This window comes from Rhinolophus sinicus, linkage group LG11, assembly GCF_036562045.2.
Source record: "Rhinolophus sinicus isolate RSC01 linkage group LG11, ASM3656204v1, whole genome shotgun sequence".
Taxonomy (NCBI): Eukaryota; Metazoa; Chordata; class Mammalia; order Chiroptera; family Rhinolophidae; genus Rhinolophus; species Rhinolophus sinicus.
Window position 1 is genome coordinate 12,801,830 of NC_133760.1, and position 19,127 is coordinate 12,820,956.

The 19,127-nt window shown below is 50.1% G+C and overlaps 1 protein-coding gene and 1 long non-coding RNA gene across 3 annotated transcripts; one reads left to right on the forward strand and one right to left on the reverse strand.

Annotated features, from left to right (window-relative positions):
* Positions 1-368: 368 nt before the first annotated feature.
* On the reverse strand, positions 369-19,058 carry LOC141567457 (uncharacterized). Of its 2 annotated transcripts, XR_012490097.1 has the most exons (5): positions 18,953-19,058; positions 15,114-15,185; positions 12,799-12,840; positions 11,030-11,229; positions 369-482 (listed from the first exon to the last, which is right to left on the reverse strand). It is a non-coding gene; the product is annotated as an uncharacterized LOC141567457 (long non-coding RNA). The 2 variants fall into 2 exon arrangements; XR_012490096.1 differs by lacking the exon at positions 369-482 and having other exon boundaries at positions 9,104-11,229.
* On the forward strand, positions 4,416-8,950 carry PPP1R14A (protein phosphatase 1 regulatory inhibitor subunit 14A). The gene is made up of 4 exons (XM_019751307.2): positions 4,416-4,873; positions 7,049-7,129; positions 7,722-7,754; positions 8,709-8,950. The coding sequence occupies exons 1-4, from the start codon at positions 4,673-4,675 to the stop codon at positions 8,835-8,837; spliced, it is 444 nt and encodes a 147-aa protein (XP_019606866.1). The 5' UTR covers positions 4,416-4,672; the 3' UTR covers positions 8,838-8,950.
* Positions 19,059-19,127: the final 69 nt, after the last annotated feature.

The window sequence follows — 19,127 nt, forward strand, 5'->3', positions numbered from 1 at the left end:
CCTCCTCTCTACCAGAAAATTATCTTCAATAATAATCATGTAAGAATCATTATTTTATTCTTTCATTTTAAATTTAACAATTGAAAATGCATACATTTCAATTTTAGAGATATTACTCAAATTCAGTAGAATATTTCACATATGAATTAAAATTTACACCTTGCAATTCATACCCTGATTCACTGTTTTAAATTTTAAACACAAAAACTCCCAAAAGAATACGTAGAATTATAGAATAGTTTCTTCATCGTTACAATTGTGCTATCTTTTTAATTTCTAATCTAGTATTTAAATGCAAGAATATATAGAATCACAGAGATTGGAAACTCAAACTGTGCTTGATACAAGCCAAATGATTCCAAATTGTTATGATCTTATTTTTAAAATGAACCATGCAGCTGAGTCTTTACATGTTAGAGTCAACTCTGGGCGTTCTCTATACTGGCAGACCTTGGAGATAATGCAGGTTTGGTTCCAGACCACTGCAATAAAGGAAATATAAAAGGAGTTGTAATCTTTTTGCAGGTGGAGGGTCTTGCCATCAATTTGTAAACATTAAAATGTCTGTGGAGCACAATAAAGCAAAGCAGGGGCCGGCCAGGTGGTTGGGGCGCCGTGCTCCTAACGCCAAGGTTTCCGGTTCGATTCCCACATGGGCCAGTAAGCTGCGCCCTCTACAGCTAAGATTGTGAACAATGGCTCACAATCTGGAGCTGGGCTGCAGTGAGCAGCTGCAGGTCGGTGGGAGCTGCTATGGGCTGCCGGGGCCTGCTGTGTGTGCTGCCACAGGCTGCTGTGCTGCGGTGGGTTACTGTGTGCTGCCACCGGCAGCTAGGGAGAGCTGCTGTGAGTGGCTGACCAATAAAGCAAAGCAAAAACAAATTAACAAAAAAAAACTAGGTATGTCTGTGTTAACTTCCCTATAGGATATCGCAAATAGATGCTGGGCAGTCTCCTAACTGGGCAGGCAATGGTAGGTAGTCATGCAGAGGGATACCTTTATAGTAAAAGGTTTATCTTTGCCTTAAGCAAGCCCTGTCCATTGTTTCTATGTGTCGTGCGGGGCGGCCTGCGGGGTCTCTGCTCCCGCTCCCCATACAAGAACGCAGGATATGGTGAGGCCAAAAAGGAACACCCACGGAGCCATAGGTAGGGGAGTCATACCACTATATTCTCTCTGGCGGCACTATACTCTCACTGGGGGCTGGATCCACACTGTCCGCAAACCGCCATCCACACTTGCCAGCCCAGCCGCCATCTTCTTGCTAGCCCCCATGCTTTCTCTTCTCTTTCTCCTCCTTTCTTTCCTAGCGTAGCCACAGCAGTTATATTAGTGGCCAATGGCTCACTGGTTACAGCTGACGGCCAACTAGCCACAGCTGATGGCCATGCAATCACAGTTGGCCATTTACTACCTGAGCCAGCACCTGTCTATGTGAGGCCGAGAGCCTGGAAACTACTCTCTGGGGCTCCGCCCCACACTCCACCCCTACAGGCTCTCGCCTCACAATCTACGCGACAAGCGTCTTCCATGAGGGGACCTGTGCGAGGAGCCTGGGGGTGAATGCAATATCCTGGACACAGCCAGGCTCTCTGGGCACAGCCAGGGTTTCTCAGGGCACCACCAGTGCTTCTGGGCACGGCCAGACTTCCTGGACTTCTTAGGGTACCACCTGTCTTCCCGGACACAGCCAGGGTTTCTCAGGGCACCACCAGTACTCCTGGGCACTGCCAGACTTCCTGGACTTCTTAGGGTACCACCTGTCTTCCCGGACACAGCCAGGGTTTCTCAGGGCACCACCAGTACTCCTGGGCACAGCCAGACTTCCTGGACTTCTTAGGGTACCACCTGTCTTCCCGGACACAGCCAGGGTTTCTCAGGGCACCACCAGTACTCCTGGGCACTGCCAGACTTCCTGGACTTCTTAGGGTACCACCTGTCTTCCCGGACACAGCCAGGGTTTCTCAGGGCACCACCAGTACTCCTGGGCACAGCCAGACTTCCTGGACTTCTTAGGGTACCACTAGTTTCCCCGGGCACAGCTAGGATTTCTCAGGGCACTGCCACTTTCTCTGGGAACAGCCACACTTCCTGGACACAGCCAGGGCTCTCAGGGCACTGCCACTCTCTCTGGGAACAGCCCGACTTCCTGGGCACAGCCAGGCTCTCTGGGCACAGCCAGGGTAACTTCAGGGCTCAGCCACACTTCCTGGACTCAGCCAGGGCTCTCAGGGCACTGCCACTCTCTCTGGGAACAGCCCGACTTCCTGGGCACAGCCAGGGTAACTTCAGGGCTCAGCCAGACTTCCTGGACTCAGCCAGGGCTCTCAGGGCACTGCCACTCTCTCTGGGAACAGCCCGACTTCCTGGGCACAGCCAGGGTACCTTCAGGGCTCTACTACTCTCTCTGGGAACAGCCCGACTTCCTGGGCACAGCCAGGGTATCTTCAGGGCTCAGCCAGACCTCTCAGCGCACTGCCACTCTCTCTGTGCCTCTCGGGGTACCCTGCTGGAACAACAGCGACTCACAATCAAGGTGCTTACATATTCTCAATGGCGGCCAGTCAAGAGACAAAAGCAAATATCCCCCAGTTCCACTAACAACAGTTCCCAAACAAACAGTCAAGCAGTCCATTAAATTAGGGATGGAAGGCAATTCCCCATAGTCCATAGTCATTCACCAGGGCTGTCCTGGGGGTGAGGGATGACCTTGACCTCACCCTCATCTCCCACGGAGGACTCAGCAAGCGTTACCTCCTGGGACTATAAGTCCTGCATCCGGGCTGCCTGAGCAGGAACTTCCCCGGCCCACAGGGCTGCAACGACCTTTGCTTTCTCCGGCCTGTGCTGGTTGGGGAACCGTCCACATCTTTCCACCTCTCCACGGGGCTCCATCTCTCCAGCAGCTGCATGGCTTTTCCTGTGCTGGTGGGAGAACCGTCCACATCTTTCCACCTCTCCACGGGGGTCCAGCTCTCCGGCAGCTGCTCCTCCTGGTCTTCCTCAGACTGAGTGTTCATACGCACAAACTGCTCCACCGTCCTTCGGAGAGCTTTGGCCGGCACCATATCCTGCCGACTACGCCATGTGTCATGCAGGAGACCCTGCTCGCTGCGCCATTTGTCGTGCGGGGCGGCCTGCGGGGTCTCTGCTCCCGCTCCCCATACAAGAACGCAGGATATGGTGAGGCCAAAAAGGAACACCCACGGAGCCATAGGTAGGGGAGTCATACCACTATATTCTCTCTGGCGGCACTATACTCTCACTGGGGGCTGGATCCACACTGTCCGCAAACCGCCATCCACACTTGCCAGCCCAGCCGCCATCTTCTTGCTAGCCCCCATGCTTTCTCTTCTCTTTCTCCTCCTTTCTTTCCTAGCGTAGCCACAGCAGTTATATTAGTGGCCAATGGCTCACTGGTTACAGCTGACGGCCAACTAGCCACAGCTGATGGCCATGCAATCACAGTTGGCCATTTACTACCTGAGCCAGGCACCTGTCTATGTGAGGCCGAGAGCCTGGAAACTACTCTCTGGGGCTCCGCCCCCACACTATGCATCTAGGATAACAGGCCTTTGAAATAAGCCTTAACCACCCTCAAGAGAGTACATGATCCTAGTAACTATCCTGTAATCCAATCCCTGCCTTGCTTTCTCCCACGATCATGTAATCTTCCTTACATTCCCGTTCCTTCCTTAATTTCAAATGTATAAAAGAAGCTGCAATACTGTTATTCTCTAGAGCATTTGAGATATTGCTTCCCAGCATACGTCATCAGTTTGACTCAAATAAACTCATAAACATTCTCTACAGGTTTGGACATTTCTTACATCAACAGTATCTAAGAAACCATTGCCTAGTTATGGATAGTTTTAAGCAGGTGAGGGACATGACCCAATTTAAGTTTTAAGGTATCATTGTTGCTGCTTATAATCAGAAGTGGGAAGGCTTGTGAAGTAAGGGACCTCTCTGGTCACCCTTGCTAAAATTGCAACCCCCCCCCACTCCATTTCTCCTTTTCTGCTTCCTATCTCTCCATAGAACTAATGTTCTAATAAACTGTATAATATACTGTACTTAACTATTATGTCTACTGTCTGTCTCCACCACAAGAATGTCAACTCCATGAGGACTCGGCATGTCTTTTTTGTTCACTGCTCTATCCCCAGCGCCTAGAACAGTGCCTGCTATGGAGGCACGCAGTGAATATTCTCAGAGTAAGCGAATATTTGAACGAATAGATGCACGGATGAGTGAATAAATGAAACAACGAACAAATAACGTTCCCTGGCAAAGAAAGGTGGCATGGGGGCTCCTGCACTGTCCCTGGCAACCGCCAGAGGGCAAACACAAGCCAAGTCCCCTGAGCCTGACCCGGGACCCCGCCCCTCCCCCGGGATCAAGTCCCCTAGAGCCCCAGACGCCGGGCTGGCCTGGGGCTCCCGGACCCCGCCCATACCTGAGCCCCGCTCCGCTGAGGGTTTATGCCTGCGCAGCGGACAGTCCTCGCGCTGCAGGCAGGGAAACTGAGGCGCAGCACAGCTGGGGCGGAGCCGTTCCCCGGCGATTCCGAGCCCCCGCCCCCAGCCGGCCCCGCCCTGGCCAGTAAGAGGCCCCCTGCGCACGAGGCGACGGCGCACAGAACAGCGCGGGGGCCGAGGCCAGGACGCAATGGCAGCTCAGAGGCTGGGCAAGCGGGTGTTGAGCAAACTGCAGGCTCCGTCGAGGGCCCGTGGGCCGGGGGGCAGCCCCGGGGGACTGCAGAAACGACACGCGCGTGTCACCGTCAAGTATGACCGGCGGGAGCTTCAGCGGAGGCTGGACGTGGAGAAGTGGATCGACGGGCGCTTGGAGGAGCTGTACCGCGGCAGGGTGAGGCGGGAGGGGTGTAGGGGCGTAGGGGAGCTCTCCGATACCCTATGTCCTTAGGGTCCTTGGTTGCTTGTGCTCGCTGTTGCACACGCACGCCCAGGGGCCAGGCACTCATTGGACTCATTGGCCCGGCCATCTACCCACGATGGCACTCTGCTTGTGGATACAGAGAGAGACACACACTTGGGTCTCCAGAGATATGCCCAAACATCTGGGGAGGGCCAGGGGGTTGCCATCTGGGGGGTGAGGAGGCAAAGTTGGGGAGTCCGAAATGCCATATCTGGAGAAAGGGTAGGGGGAGGGGATGTCTTAAAGCCAAACTTAGACTTGGTGACCGGGGAGATAAAACCACACAGAGATGCATGGCCAAGGAAGCAACAGTATTTACAGATGTGCACAGGGACAAACTATAGCCACTCACAGACACAAGTGACAGAAGCAACAGCCATACATACTCTCAAAGACACTTGGTCACTTACAGATGGACATGTGCCACAGCCATATGCGGACACAACTACACTCATACAAAAGGACTCCAGTTACAGCTCTTCATAGACAAACACCAGCGCAAGCGGTAGCGACTCACAGTACAAACTACAACAGCTACAACTCAATGATTATTATCCCCTAAAGGCAAAAAACGGTAACTGCATGCAAACACAATGACATATGCTGCAGCCACTCACAGACATAAAACAACCGAAATTATAGCTACATCCTGACAGAAATCCATGTAAGCTATACCACATAGGGACATACAATGGCAAAGACTATAGCTGCCCTTGGGCACACAGGGCATAACCTATAGCCTCATATGTTGACAGGTAGGCTACGGACAGACACAGTAGTTCACTTGAGTCTCTGCTTGAAGTCATACTTTGTATAACACACATGTGCTGTAGAACACAGTCCCAGGTACCCAATGGTCATAGCAGTACATAGACACACAGGACCCAGAAATCCTCAGCACTGTGTGAAGGTAGTAGAAGCCATAGTCCCTCACAGTCTCTCTGTTTTCAGACACACGTGGGCTCATACAGACAAGTCTAGTTGCCAGTGTAGGTGGCATCTTATGAGGTCATATATAGTGCACTATAGCTTCCCATGACACATGACGATGAGACAAACACTGCTAAGCCAGAGCCACACTTAGGCTCCCTGCCTTGCTTTCTCCCATGATCATGTAATCTTCCTTACATTCCTGTGCCCTCCTTAATTTCAAATGTATAAAAGAAGCTGCAATACTGTTATTCTCTAGAGCATTTGAGATATGGGTCATACCCATAGGACCACAGGCCCCTGTGCAGGCCACACACATGATGCCACATAGCTCTGCACCCTCACGCTGGCCCTGGCAACCTTGGCAGAGACTCGTATAGGCATGTAACAAAATTATAGATACTCCAGGCCTTTGCTGAACCCTCTTCTCCACACACAAACCCCAGGCCACCCAGTCCTAAAGGCTGCAGTGAAATCAGCGCAGCTTTGGGTGGGGGAGGAAAAAAGCTGTAGCCTCAGGGATCTCTTGCTCAGACAGCTGGGTTCTGTCCCCTGCAGGGACACTGAGCCAGCCTGCTTTTGGCTCTCTGCCCCAAGAGGCCATACTAGAAGTCCCCCTCTTAGATGCTCAAATTTAGACTTATGGCTCATCCTACCCACCTTGGGGGACCTCGGTGGTCATATCCTTGGACAGGCAGGATTGCATTTTGACCTCCTGTCCTCCCTTCTTGTCCCCTGGGGCAAGGGGCCAGCCTTAGCAGGCTCTGGCCTGCCACTCCCCTCCTCTGCACCTAGCACTTAGACTTTTCCTTGAAAGGGCAGAGCCAGCCCCTCTTCTGGATCCCAGAATCTGACATTCCAAGACTCGACCAGGCCTGTTTTCCTGTTGTGGGAACTAGGGCCAAGCAGAGAGACCTGTGCCAGCCCCCAAGTCTCAGGGACCCAGGGGCCCAGGCATGGGAGCTGGTACAGGCCCTGGGCTTCTGTCAACCCATCTGTCACTCCTCCCCCAACACCCAGATGTCCCGCCTTGGTGGTGCTGTCCCTGACTGCCACATTATTGCTCCAGAACACGCCAGCTGGGCCCTGGGCACGGCGTGGCTCCCCTAGAGCCCTGGATAATGGCGTGGGAGGGAGGAAAAAGGGCGCCTGACCAGCCCTCCCTTTCTGCCTTAGGAGGCAGACATGCCTGATGAGGTCAACATTGACGAATTGTTGGAACTAGAGAGTGAAGAGGACAGAAGCCGGAAAATTCAGGTAGGTGGAGGGGAAAGCTGCCCCCCAGTACTCTAACTTGTCCCTCCCTAAAAATCAGCAATGGTTACCATGTTTGTTGAGCACTTACTATGTGCCAGGCACAATTGCTTTATGCTTATTAACTTATTTAATCCTCACAAAACCCTACGAAGTAGGCACTATTATGTTCTCTGTTTTGGAAAATAAGGCCCAGAGAGGTTTAATCACTTGCCCAGAGTCACACAGCTCTCAGAAGGAGCAGAGCTGGGAGTCAGAAACCAGGCAGTCTGGCTTTTATGGCCTGTGCTCTCCTAGAGGCAAGAAATGCTGTGTGACTTTCTTGCCCACTCTGGATCTAGAGCTGGTTCTGGTGCTGAGTTTCTTGACTCAACCTTGCCCCCAGTTACTTTATAAGGCCCTTAGACAGTACTCCCCTTGGAGCCAGGTGGGAAGTCCAGCTTGGAGTCTGACATCCATTGTCCTGTAGCTTGGGGCTTTGTTGGAAAAGGGAAGGGGCTGGAGGGACAGAGGCATTGTTAGTCATTGACTATTTCTCTCTCTCTCTCTCTCTCTCTCTCTCTCTCTCTCTTTTGTGTGTGTGTGGGTTGTTTAGGGACTCCTGAAATCGTGCATGAACCCCACAGAGGTGAGTTCTCCTTTCCCTCTTACAGACTCTATTCTGGCTCCCTGCACTCTGATGGGGGAGGGGGGAAAAGCTGGCTGGCCACGTCCAGGGCCAGCAGAGGGAACTCTGGGGGGGCTCTGTTTCTCACAACCCTTTTCTCATCTCCAGGGGTGTCTTTTGTCTCCTCACTGCTTGCCCCTCTCCCCATCTGCCACTGGGCCGCCATTATCTCCTCCCTGCTGAGACGCTCCCCCATCTGTCTCCTGTTTCTGCCTCTGTCTGCATCTGCGGGTGCTGCCTCCCTGTCTCTCTCCCCTGTTACTGTCTCTGCCACCCTGGGGCTCCCTTTCCCACCTCTGGGGGGCCCCCCATCCTTCCAGGCCCTGAAACTGAGAGGCCCAACTCCTCCCACTTCCTTCCCTGCTTTAAAAGGGAAAAATATTCATGTTTCTCTAACCAGCTCTGGGCTGCCTGAGGAACAAACGTCACTGTGTGTCTGTCTGCCCTGGAGCTGGCTCAGGCTTGTCCCTGGAGACCCTCCTGGTGATCTCTTGGCCTGAGAAACATCTCGATGTCTCTCTGTGGCTCTGTTTCTTTCTCTGACCCTTTGTCTGTCCCTCTGTCTCTATCTCTGTATCTCTCTCTTTCTTTCTGTCTAGGTCTTGGTCTCTGTTTCTGGGTCTCTGTTCTCTGTCTCTCTCCATTTCTCTCCCTGTCTCTCTCTCCCTGTCTTTATCTGTTCCCGTCTCTCTCATTCCTTATATCTCTTTCTCCCTTTGGCTGTCTTTTTCCCCTCTGTCTCTTCCCCCCTCCCCCATTCTTTGTCTCTATAGCCTCTCCCCCTCCCTAACATCACCTCCACCCCCTCACTGACTGGAAGCAGGAGAAGGAGGAGCCCAGGTCAGAGCGCTGAGGGGGGCTGGACAGGGAGCTCCTCCCCTTCCCCGTTTTCAGTATCCTCCATCCTGTCCTCAGGACTTCGTCCAGGAGCTGCTGGTGAAGCTGCGAGGCCTCCACAAGCAGCCAGGCCTCCGCCAGCCCAGCCCCTCCAGTGACCGAAGCCTGAGCCCCCTCCCGGACCGGGCCCGGACCGCACCACCCTGACCTTCTCTTGCCTCTGTGGCCTCCTCTGACTCCCCCCAGCCCACCCCGTGCCCTCCTGGCTTGTTTATAAGTTGTATTTAATGGTTCTGTAACAATAACACCGTGTGCCTGTTTTTCCTCTCCCTGGTTACTCTGGGCCTCCTCGAGCTCCCCGCCCCCAAACCTCCCTCTCTCCTGCTGCATCTCCTCAGGCCCAGCACCCACAGCTGGCCCAGACAGATGGAGAATCACTCTCGACCAGAGAGCATGAGAACAGGCCCTGCTGACCTTGCACCCCAGGGACTCCCATCCTGTCCTCCCCTCCCCCAGCCTTGGCCTAATCCCAGCCAGCAGGGCCCTAGTATACTGGTGGCACTCAGCGCCTGTAGGAATGATGGCCTGTGCTCCTTGGGCCACAGGAGATGCACAAGGCTGAATATGCCCGATGTCACAACACATTGTGGACAATCCATTCAGACACTCCATCAATTTTATTGGGCACTTACTGTGTGCTCGGCATGACCATTGGTATTGAGGCTACAATGATGAGCAGAAGACAGTTCCTGGCATCAGGGTGCTCACACACTGGTGGGGGAGAAGGGCCTTTGTGCCGAGGGTTAGAACAAAGTGCTGAATGGTCCAAGATACTTGGGAGCCCAGGGAGTGGGAGGAGCCATTCACTCTTGGGGTGAAGAAATTTTGGAGGGCTTCCTGAAGAAAGTGACATTGAGGAAGGGCTTTGAAGGATACATAGGAGTTTATGTGAAATGGCTATCCATATTTGAGGACTCTAAACCTGTGGGCAAAAGGATCGACATTGAGGCTGAGCCAGGGGAGATACCAAATATTGGCAGGACCGCCCACCAATCAGAATGGGCAAAGCCCCCAGGGCTCGATCAGGAAAGCCTCTGGGCTGGGGCATGGGGCAGCCTGAAGGGCCCTAGGGGAAGGGCCAGGCCATCAGAAATGGGTAGTGGCTCTTTACAAAAAACTGGAAGTGGTTCAGTATTTTAACTAGTTGTACCAGTGGTCCCAGCTGTGCATAGTCAGGAGATAGGGTGGGGCTGGGAAGGGGCAGGGCCAGAGCTAGAGTGTCTTCCCCCCAGGACAAAGCACATCTCCCATTTTGCCTCTACTGACTAAAGTTGGGGCCCCAGCCCCAGTTCCCACTCTGGGCCACCCAGCAGTCCAGCCAGGATCAGGCACCAATCCCAGGGGTTCTGAACTCCCATCTGACAGGAAGAGCACACAGGAGTGCCTGTCCTGTCCAACACTTCAGGTGGCCTTGCTCTCCCTGCACAGACAGGCCTCAGGCTTGCAGTGCCCCTTTCCCTCCACACAAATGTTAGAGAACGAGTGTGTGGAAAACAGGTATCCTGCTGCCTGTCACGCGAGCACCTGGATCCATCTCCTAGGACACCACATGTTGGGCTCAGGAACTCTGAACTTCCTCTCACAGAACCTGTTTTTGGTTCCTCATCTTTGTGGAGGCGGTATGTGCTCAAAACTCAGCTTCCAATGTCCTGGGTGTGCTATGTGTTGAAACTCAGTTTCCTCATCAAGAAAACGGGGGCTTCACAGATGAGGAAACTGAGGCCCAATGACGTCACTTGCCCAAAGTCACAAGCTGGGAAGTGGTGCTGGGCTTCAGTTCCAGGCATTATGACTCCAGAGCCCATCTACTTACCTCCTGCACTACAGTGCCTCTATAAACAACAGCGATGATTGCTATTCTTCAGTGGCAGCAAGAGGTTGACTAATTCATACTAAGGTGTTAAGGACTCCTCCTCACAACCCTCTGAGATATCCTCTCTAAAGGGCAATACAACTCAACTCAGAACAAGGCCACAACAAAAGGATTGGGAAGGGCATGGTCTCTGGGGTTACTGCCTGCATTCAAATGCCATCTGTTCTACTTCCTAGATATGTGATCTTATCTTGAACAGGTCACTTAACCTTTCTGTGCCTCAGTTTCCATGTCTGTAAAATGAAGATGATTATAATAGTCCCTACCTCCCAGGGTTGAGAGATTTAAAGGCACAGACTGTAGACTAGTGCCAGACACATAATAAGCATTGTTATCAACCTTACTGTAGGGAGGAGGAGCTGGACCATTAGCTCCTACAGCCACATCCCTGGCCAGCAAGATGTCCCTTGGGAATACCCAACTCGCAGGTCCTGTGACAAGGATAAGCCCGAAAAGACACAGGTACCTGATCTGCCATCTTCGCATTGTTGCCACACTTGCCTTCCACTAGGCTCTCTGCTGCCGAGGTGTGTGGTCTGTTTCCCACTCAGTGGCCAGATGACACCTTTTCTCTCTCTCACCTTCGCCTCCATCCATCCTGTTCCCTCTTCTCTTTCCTCCAAAGGTCACCATTGTAATCACTTTCTTGGGATTGTTCCAGTATTTCTGTATGCAAATACAAACAAGTAGGACTCTATTATTCTATTTCCCCACTGCACACAGGCAGACATTATGGGACACTGCCCTAACCTTTTTTCATGTAACAGCCCATCTCGAGGGTCTTTCATATCACAACTCTCTACAGGCTTCCTTTGGCTTCAGAACAGAAGCCAACGTCCTCCCCTCCGTGCTCCGCCCCATCACCGCTCTGCCTCCCTCCCTCTTCTCTGTGTCCCTGCCCTGCACTCACTACTTCATCAAGCTCTTCCACTCCAGGACCCACAGACACTTTTCCTCTGCTCAGAGCACTCTTTTCTCAGAGTCCCGTATCTCATTTAGATGTAACCTCAGAGAGCTGTCCTTAAGCCCTTTATGTAAGGAGCTACACTCAGTCACTATCCTGTCACCCTGATTTATTTTCTCCATAGAATTTATTACACCCTGAAATTATCATTTCATCGTCTGTCTATACTCCCACACCTTCAGAATATTAGCTACTTGCTTTTCTTGAGCATGACTGTATTCCTAATTAATGTCTGGAACAGCGCCTGGCACACGGTAGGTGCTTGCCCAATAACAGTGCCCCCTCTGTTACTGGGCAAGCACCTACTGTGGTGGCCAACCTCTCTGTGCACAGTAACCCGCTTAGTGTAGAAGTGATGTCTCGGCGCCCCCTCGTGGCTATACGAGTTGATTTTCAGCTACACCCTAACGGTCAGTTACTCCAGGGGTGGTCAGCTGGCTTGCATTAAAAGAGCGGCCTCTGAAGAAACTACTATAAAGCACTCACCCATCTTTATCTTTGATCAACACCAAAGGCTCTGCTAATTAGAATGATAAATCTTAGAAATGCGCCTGCATCAATGGATGATATGACTGGTATTCACAACCAGCTCAAATGTTTTAGAAATACTTTTCGTCCTCATAACAAAGAGGGCAGGAAGGCTCTTGGCAAAGGGATTGTCATGGTTGATGTAAGATCAACCTACAAAAATCAATATCATTCACCAACTCTGTAATAACCAACTGAAACATAATTTTTTAAAAATTGCAGTTTTCAATAGCAACAAAAGCAACTTAATCAAAGATGCATAAGCCCTCGATGGAAAAATATTAAAATGCCAATGGAGGATATAGAAGATAATCTGAAAAAATGACACTATTCATACCCTTGACTAGGATACGTAATATTATCCACCTGTCAGTTCTGTCCAAATTAGCCAACAAATTCAAAGCAATCTCAATCAAAATTCCAGATGGATTTTTGAGCTACTTAATAAACATATTCTGAAATTTGTATAGAGGAATAAAGGTGTACAAATAGCTAAGTCAACATTAAAAAGGAAACATTTGCCCAACTAAATATAAAGACAGACTGCAAAGCCACAGTAATAAAAATAGTGTGGTACTGGTACACCAAAGAAACAGAACAGACTCACAGACAGACCCACGCATGTACAGGGACATAACAAAGTCATAGAGGTGGCACTCCATTTCATGGGGGAAAGGATGGATTGTTCTTTGTGGCTTTGGGAAAATTGGCTTATCATATGGAGAAAAAAAAAAGATTCTTACCTCATACCATGTACAAAGGTAGACTCCAAATGAAATAAAGACCTAAATGTAAAGAATAAAACTATGGAGTTGATTTTAAAAAATGGGAGGAAAATAACATCATAACATGTCTACAAATCCTTCATTGTGCTTCCCATCAAAGGTGGTGTTCTAGTCCCCTTGTATTGACTACAGACCAGCCTCAGTGACTTGCTTCTAACACATAAAATGTGATGGAAGTGGCACTGAGTGACTGTCTCTGACTGCCATAGAAAAATAACATAAACTGGGTGGTTTAAAGAACAGAAATACATTTTCTCACAGTTCTAGACATTGAAAAATCAGAGATCAAGACACCAGCAAGGTTGAGTTCTGGTGAAGACGCTTCCTAACTTGCAGATCGCTGCCTCCTCACTGTCCTCACACGTCAGAAACAGACCTAGCTCTCTGGTGACGCTTGTGAGGACACCAATCCCATCAGACCAGGGTCCTGTCCGCAGGACCTCGTCTAACCCTGGTTACCTCTTAAAGCGCTGTGTCCAAATACCATCACATTGGGGGTTAGGGCTTCAATATATACATTTGGGGGTGGGACACAATATTCAGCCCATAACTGAGGGTTCTGAGGGTAGGTCATAAAAGCCTTCAGCTTGGTTCTCTTGGCGTGCTTGCTCTTGGAGTCCAGCCTCCATGTTGTGAGGAAGCCCACGGAGCATGGAGAGGCTTTGTGTTCTGGCCAACAGCCAACATCAACTGCCAGACACATGAGTGAGTGAGTGAGGTGACTCCAGCCCTAGACAATATCTGGCTGCAATGTCATGAGATAGCCCAAGTGAGAACTGCTCAGCTGAACCCAGTCACTCCTAAAACCATGAGAGATATGTGTAATAAATGGTCGCTGTTTTACACCACTATATTTAGCACAGCGTGGTACACAGCCAGTGATAACAAAAACAGTGACTTTTGGGTGGGGGAAGACTTCTAAAACAAAACTTCAGAAGTGTGAACTCTATGGTGAAAACATTTGATGAATTTGATCATGTCAAAATTAAGAGTTTCTGTTCAAAGAAAGACATCATAGATGAAGTTAATATTTAATGGACAGAGTGAGAAATGGATGAGTGATTGAAATTCAGAAACTGCAAGGAACTCCTGCAAATCAACATTACAAGACAACAACTCTGGTAGAAAAATACAAAGGGCCAGGAACAGACCATTGAGAGGACAGGAAGCCCAAACCACTTACTGGAGCGTTATGGAAATGCTCAGAATCAATAGTAATCTGAAAGTTGCAAATTACAACAGCAATGAGCTATCATTTAACATCTATTGATCAGGCAAAAATTAAAAAGCTGGAGAATAACAAGTGTTGGCAATAGTAGCAGTGGCATTGACCAAAAGAACAGACCAGTAAGCACGTACATAGTCTGTGGTAAGACACGGTGAATGAAGTGGATAAATGCCTGGCCTGGGCATAGGGAAATAGGTCCCCCTCCTGCCCCAGACCCCCACCCCATGCACTGCAGATGTGAGTGTGTCATGGTTCAGGCTTCTGGAGAGTAACCCATTTATTCATTCACAGATCACTTTGAGCACATATTATGTGTCTGGCACAATTCCAGGTGGCAGGCTATATCAGGAGCTTACATTCTAGCAGGGCAAAACAGATAATAAACAGTATCATAAATAAGCGACTTATATAATATTTTAGAAGGTGATTAGGATTATGGAAAAAATTAAACAGAAGTAAAAAAAAAAAGAGAGAAAATTAAACAAAGAGATTGGAAGTGCGAGGATGGGGAAGGTTACAATTTCGAATAAGGGAGTGTGGTAGACAGAAAAAGGGCCCCCACAATGCCCATGACCCATTCCCCAGAAACTGAAGATGCTAGAGATGCCAGAAGGAATACAGTTCTGTTGACACCTGGATTTTAGCTCCATAAGACCCATTTCAGGGTTCTGCTCTCCAGAACTGTAAGACGATTTGCGTTATTTTAAGCCCCTAAATTTGTGGTAATATATCACAGCAGCCACAGAAAACGAATACAGGTGGTCAGACATGGTGAGTACCTTCTATCAGTCATCTTCCTATTAATTTTGTTCATGGTTCCTTCATTGAACAGCATCCTTAATTTTATGTATTTATTTTGGAAAATTTCAAACATATACAAAGTGGACAGAATAGTACAATGATCCCCCACTTAGCCATCACCCCACTTCAACGATGATCAATGAATGGTCATTCTTATTTCAGTTATCCTCCTTCACTTTAAGCTGCTGGAACACTTTCAACATTTTACTATGAGAAATTTCAAACCCTGGCCCCGTCCTCTCACCTGAGCTGTTGCAGCTGTCTCCCAGGTCCCCCTGCTTCCGCCTTGCTCCCACTTGCAGCCACAGGGCTCTTTCTAAAACAAAATAAGATCAAGCTTAAAACCCTCCAGTGGCTTTCCCTCATCCCCAGAATCAAACTCACTCCTTCCCCCAGTTGTGACAGCCCTGCTCACCTAAGCCCCAGCTCAGGATTGTTGTGAGGGCCTGTCATGCGGGATGTCATGCGGGGGTCTCTGGTCCCGCTCCCCACATAGGAACGCAGCACATGGTGAGGCCAAAAAGGAACACCCACGGAGCCACAGATAGGGGAGTCATACCACTATAGTCTCGCTGGCAGCTGGGTTGGAGACTCAGGAAGCAGGAGCCACACTGTCCGCAACCCGCCATCCACTTGTCTCTGCCAACCACCCTCACTTGCTAGCTGCAATCCGCCTCTCTGCAATCCGCAATCAACACTCCACCACGGCACGCCATGCCAGGACGCCAGACCACCGTGCCACACCTTGCTAGCTTAGCTGCGGCAGTTATATCAGTGGCTAATGGCTAACGGGTAACAGCCGATGGCCAACTAGTCACAGCTGATAACCATCTACTACCTGAGCCAGCACTTTTCTATGTGAGGTTGAAAGCCTGGAAACTGCACTCCTGGCTCTGTCCCCACAGGGCCACAGGAGGGTGTGTGGTTCGCTCAGTGTCTGATGGCGGCCAGAGTGCTCAGTGACCAGGACTCCTCTCAGACCCACCCCGTCAGGCAGCACATCTGAGTTCAAGTCCAGGCTTTTCCATTTATGTGTGAACTCCAACCAGAGACTGCAGCTCTCTGGGGGTAACAATAATGCCCATCCTGCTGAGCTGTTGAGATGATGTACGTAAAACCCTCAGCCACAGAAATGTGTGACACAGATAATATATGTTGTGTGCTAAAATGTGCCAGGCACTGTTCTAAATGCTTTACATGGACCCTCAGCATCCTCACCATGAAGCTATGAGGTTGGAACTATTACTCCCATTTAACAGATGAGAACACTGAAGTCCCAGAAAGGTTCGGGAAGTTCCAGCAGAGCCATCGGGACACAGGAGGTTGGTCTTCAAGCCCACACCCAACCACTAGCTCTATGGCCTCTGATGCAACCTGCTACCCCACCTCACCCCACCCCAGAGCTTGAGGACTGTCCCTTCAACTGCATTTTTTTCTTCTTTCTGTGTTTATCCCCAGACACTAACCCAGTGATTCTCAGGCCTTTGTGGTCATTAGAAAGACTTGGGGGCTTGTTACTGACAGAATCTGGAATCTGCCTTAGGACACCCTGAGTACTTAGGACTGGGGGGGCGGGCGGGGTTCTGACATGGGAAGTCAGCGCCCTGCCCCCCTCAGAGCAGCACAGGGAGGAGGTGTGAGGTGTTAGCTTCTGAGTCAGACCACGGTTCAAATTCCAGCTCTCCCTGCCCTGATGTGTGGGGACTCTTGGCGTGGGTATTGTCCCCCCTAAGCTTCAGTTCTCATGCAGATGTTGAGGTGACAAGCCTTGCTTCCTAAGCGTTATCTGTTTCATTCAGTGATGTAAAACCTGTAACAAGCTCAGTACAGGTCCTGACACAGTACAGGAAGAGCTAAATCAATGGGACCTTGTGTATTGTTATTATTAATAATCATTATTGTCATTGTCCTGGTATTGTGTAACCTCAGCTTCACCTCCTCTGTGCCTCAGTGTCCCCATCTGGGCAGGAGACTTCTGAACAGGGAAGGAAGTCGTGGGCAGGGCCCGAGGCTCAGAGTGGGGGGACCAATGTCTCCACTGGCTGGCTCCATAGTCTAATTTATGTCTATCCTGGGTCTGAGGATTCAGGAGCAGCCCGTGCTGGGCAAAGGCTTGGGCCACAGTGCCCTCTGGTGGTCAAATCTTTGGGTTCCGGGTTAGAAGTGACCAAAGGTTGGGACGTCCAGGATCACCATTTGGGTGACAGGAAGATCAGGTATTAGGGCCATAAGAGGTCAGAACAGGGACTTGCCCTCTGTATGGAGAGGTCAGGGGGTCAGGACTTGTAAAGATTCCTCTGAAATATCCTCCAAAAAGCCCCTCCCTGCCCCCCAGCCTGGATCAGAAGCCTCCTCTGGGCTCCCACAGCCCCCTGCACTTCCCTGTCCCCGCCCTGACCCCTCTGCCTGGGTGTACCTCACTCTTAGCTGTTGTTGTGTGGTGATGGGTCTGTTATCTTGCTGCACTGTGAGCTTAAGGCAGAGTCTTAGGGCACAGCCATCGGACACGTCACTCTGTGTCCCCAGCACGCCCACACAGGGCTAGAGACAATAATACTTCAGGACCTGTGAATGTGCCTGTTAACCTTTCCCTTCTCTTTGCCTTTTAGCTCCAGACCCTCTGCTGGGAAGGTTTCCTTAATTTAACCCCATCCCCACCCCCTTCAGCTTGTCCAAGTGTCCGTGTGTGGGAGGGCACAACTTGGAACTCACCTTACTCTCTCTGTTGGTTGCTTATCTCAGATCTCAACAGTGGAAAGAGACACAGAGCATAATAACTTATTTATTTATTTGTCAAATAATTACTGAACACCTGCTATTTTTCAGGCTTTGTTCTAGGCACTGGGGAGAAAGCAGTGGATGGAGCAACAGTCCCTACTCTCATAGAGCTGGTATTCTAATAGGTCAGACAATAAATCAAATAGCTAAGTAGGTCTACAACATGATGACAACTATAACAAGTGTTGGAAGAAAAATAAAACACTTCAGAGGACAGAAAGTTGTGGGGGCTACTATTTTAGCTGAGGTTGTCTCTGAGGAGGTAACATTTAATTAGAAACCTAGGAAGGGAGCCATGCATGTATTTAGGGGAGGAGCATTCCAGCAGTGCAAAAGCAAGTGCAAAGTTCCTGCGGCTGAAGTAGGACTGGAATGTTCCAGGAACAGAGAGGAGGCCAGTGTGGCTGGAGCAAAGCTAGCCAAGGGAAAGACGGAGGGAGATGAGGTCAGAAATGTGATGGGGTCAGAAATGTGATGGGGTCAGAAATGTGAGGGGACCCAGCAAGACCTTGAAGGCACAGTGAGGGCTTTGCATTTTATTCTAATTGTGGGAAAAGCCATTGGAGGGTTTGAGCCAGAGAGCAGTGTGAAGCTGTATGTTTTAGATAGCCCACTCTGGCTGCCCTGGAGAGAATGGACATAGGCTGTCCAGGTGGGAGAAGGCAGTGGGTAATAGGCTGTGAAGAGGAGAAGTGTGGGTGGTCCTGGATTTATTTTGTGAATGTAGAAATAACAGGATTTGCTGATGGGCTTGGTGTGTGTGTATGAAAAAGAAGAGGGGAGTCAAGGATGATTGCACTTAGAACAAATCCATTTTCTTTATAATGCCCTACAAGGCCCTACATGATCTGGGTCCTTGCTCTCTCCCCAAACTTCTCTCCTCACTATCCTGTACTCTGCTCCAGTTACACTAGCTTTCTTACTGATGGTTGTATATGCCAAGCTTGTTCCCCTTTCCCTTATATTGCATGGCTGGCAATTTCTCAGGTCTCAGCTCAAATGTCACCTCCTCAGAGAAACCACCCCTTTATAGCACTTATCACTTTCTAAAATTATCTTATCTATATATTTTATTGTTTACCATCTGTCTTTCTTTACTAGAAGGTCAGCTCCTTGAAGGCAGCGACTTTGTTTGGTCACTGCTGTATCCCCAGTGCCTAGAAGAGTGGCACATAGCAGATACTTAATAAATGAACAAAGACATTGATTAACCCCTGTGCTTGTTCACCGGCTGGCATACACAGAAGAGGCACCTAGACAAGCATAGACAAGAATTCACGGCAGAGCCTGGGGTTATCCACATACCCTGGGAAGACCCAGAAGCCAGGGACCACTTGCTCCCGCGCCTGCGGTGCCTGGATGTTGGAGAGCCGGAGCTGGGAATGGAGCACCCTAGGGAGGAGAGAAGGATGCTCTCGGGCGAGCCTAACTCCTCCCTGTATCCCCAGCAGCCAATGGGCGCACGGTACTCCCGACGCCC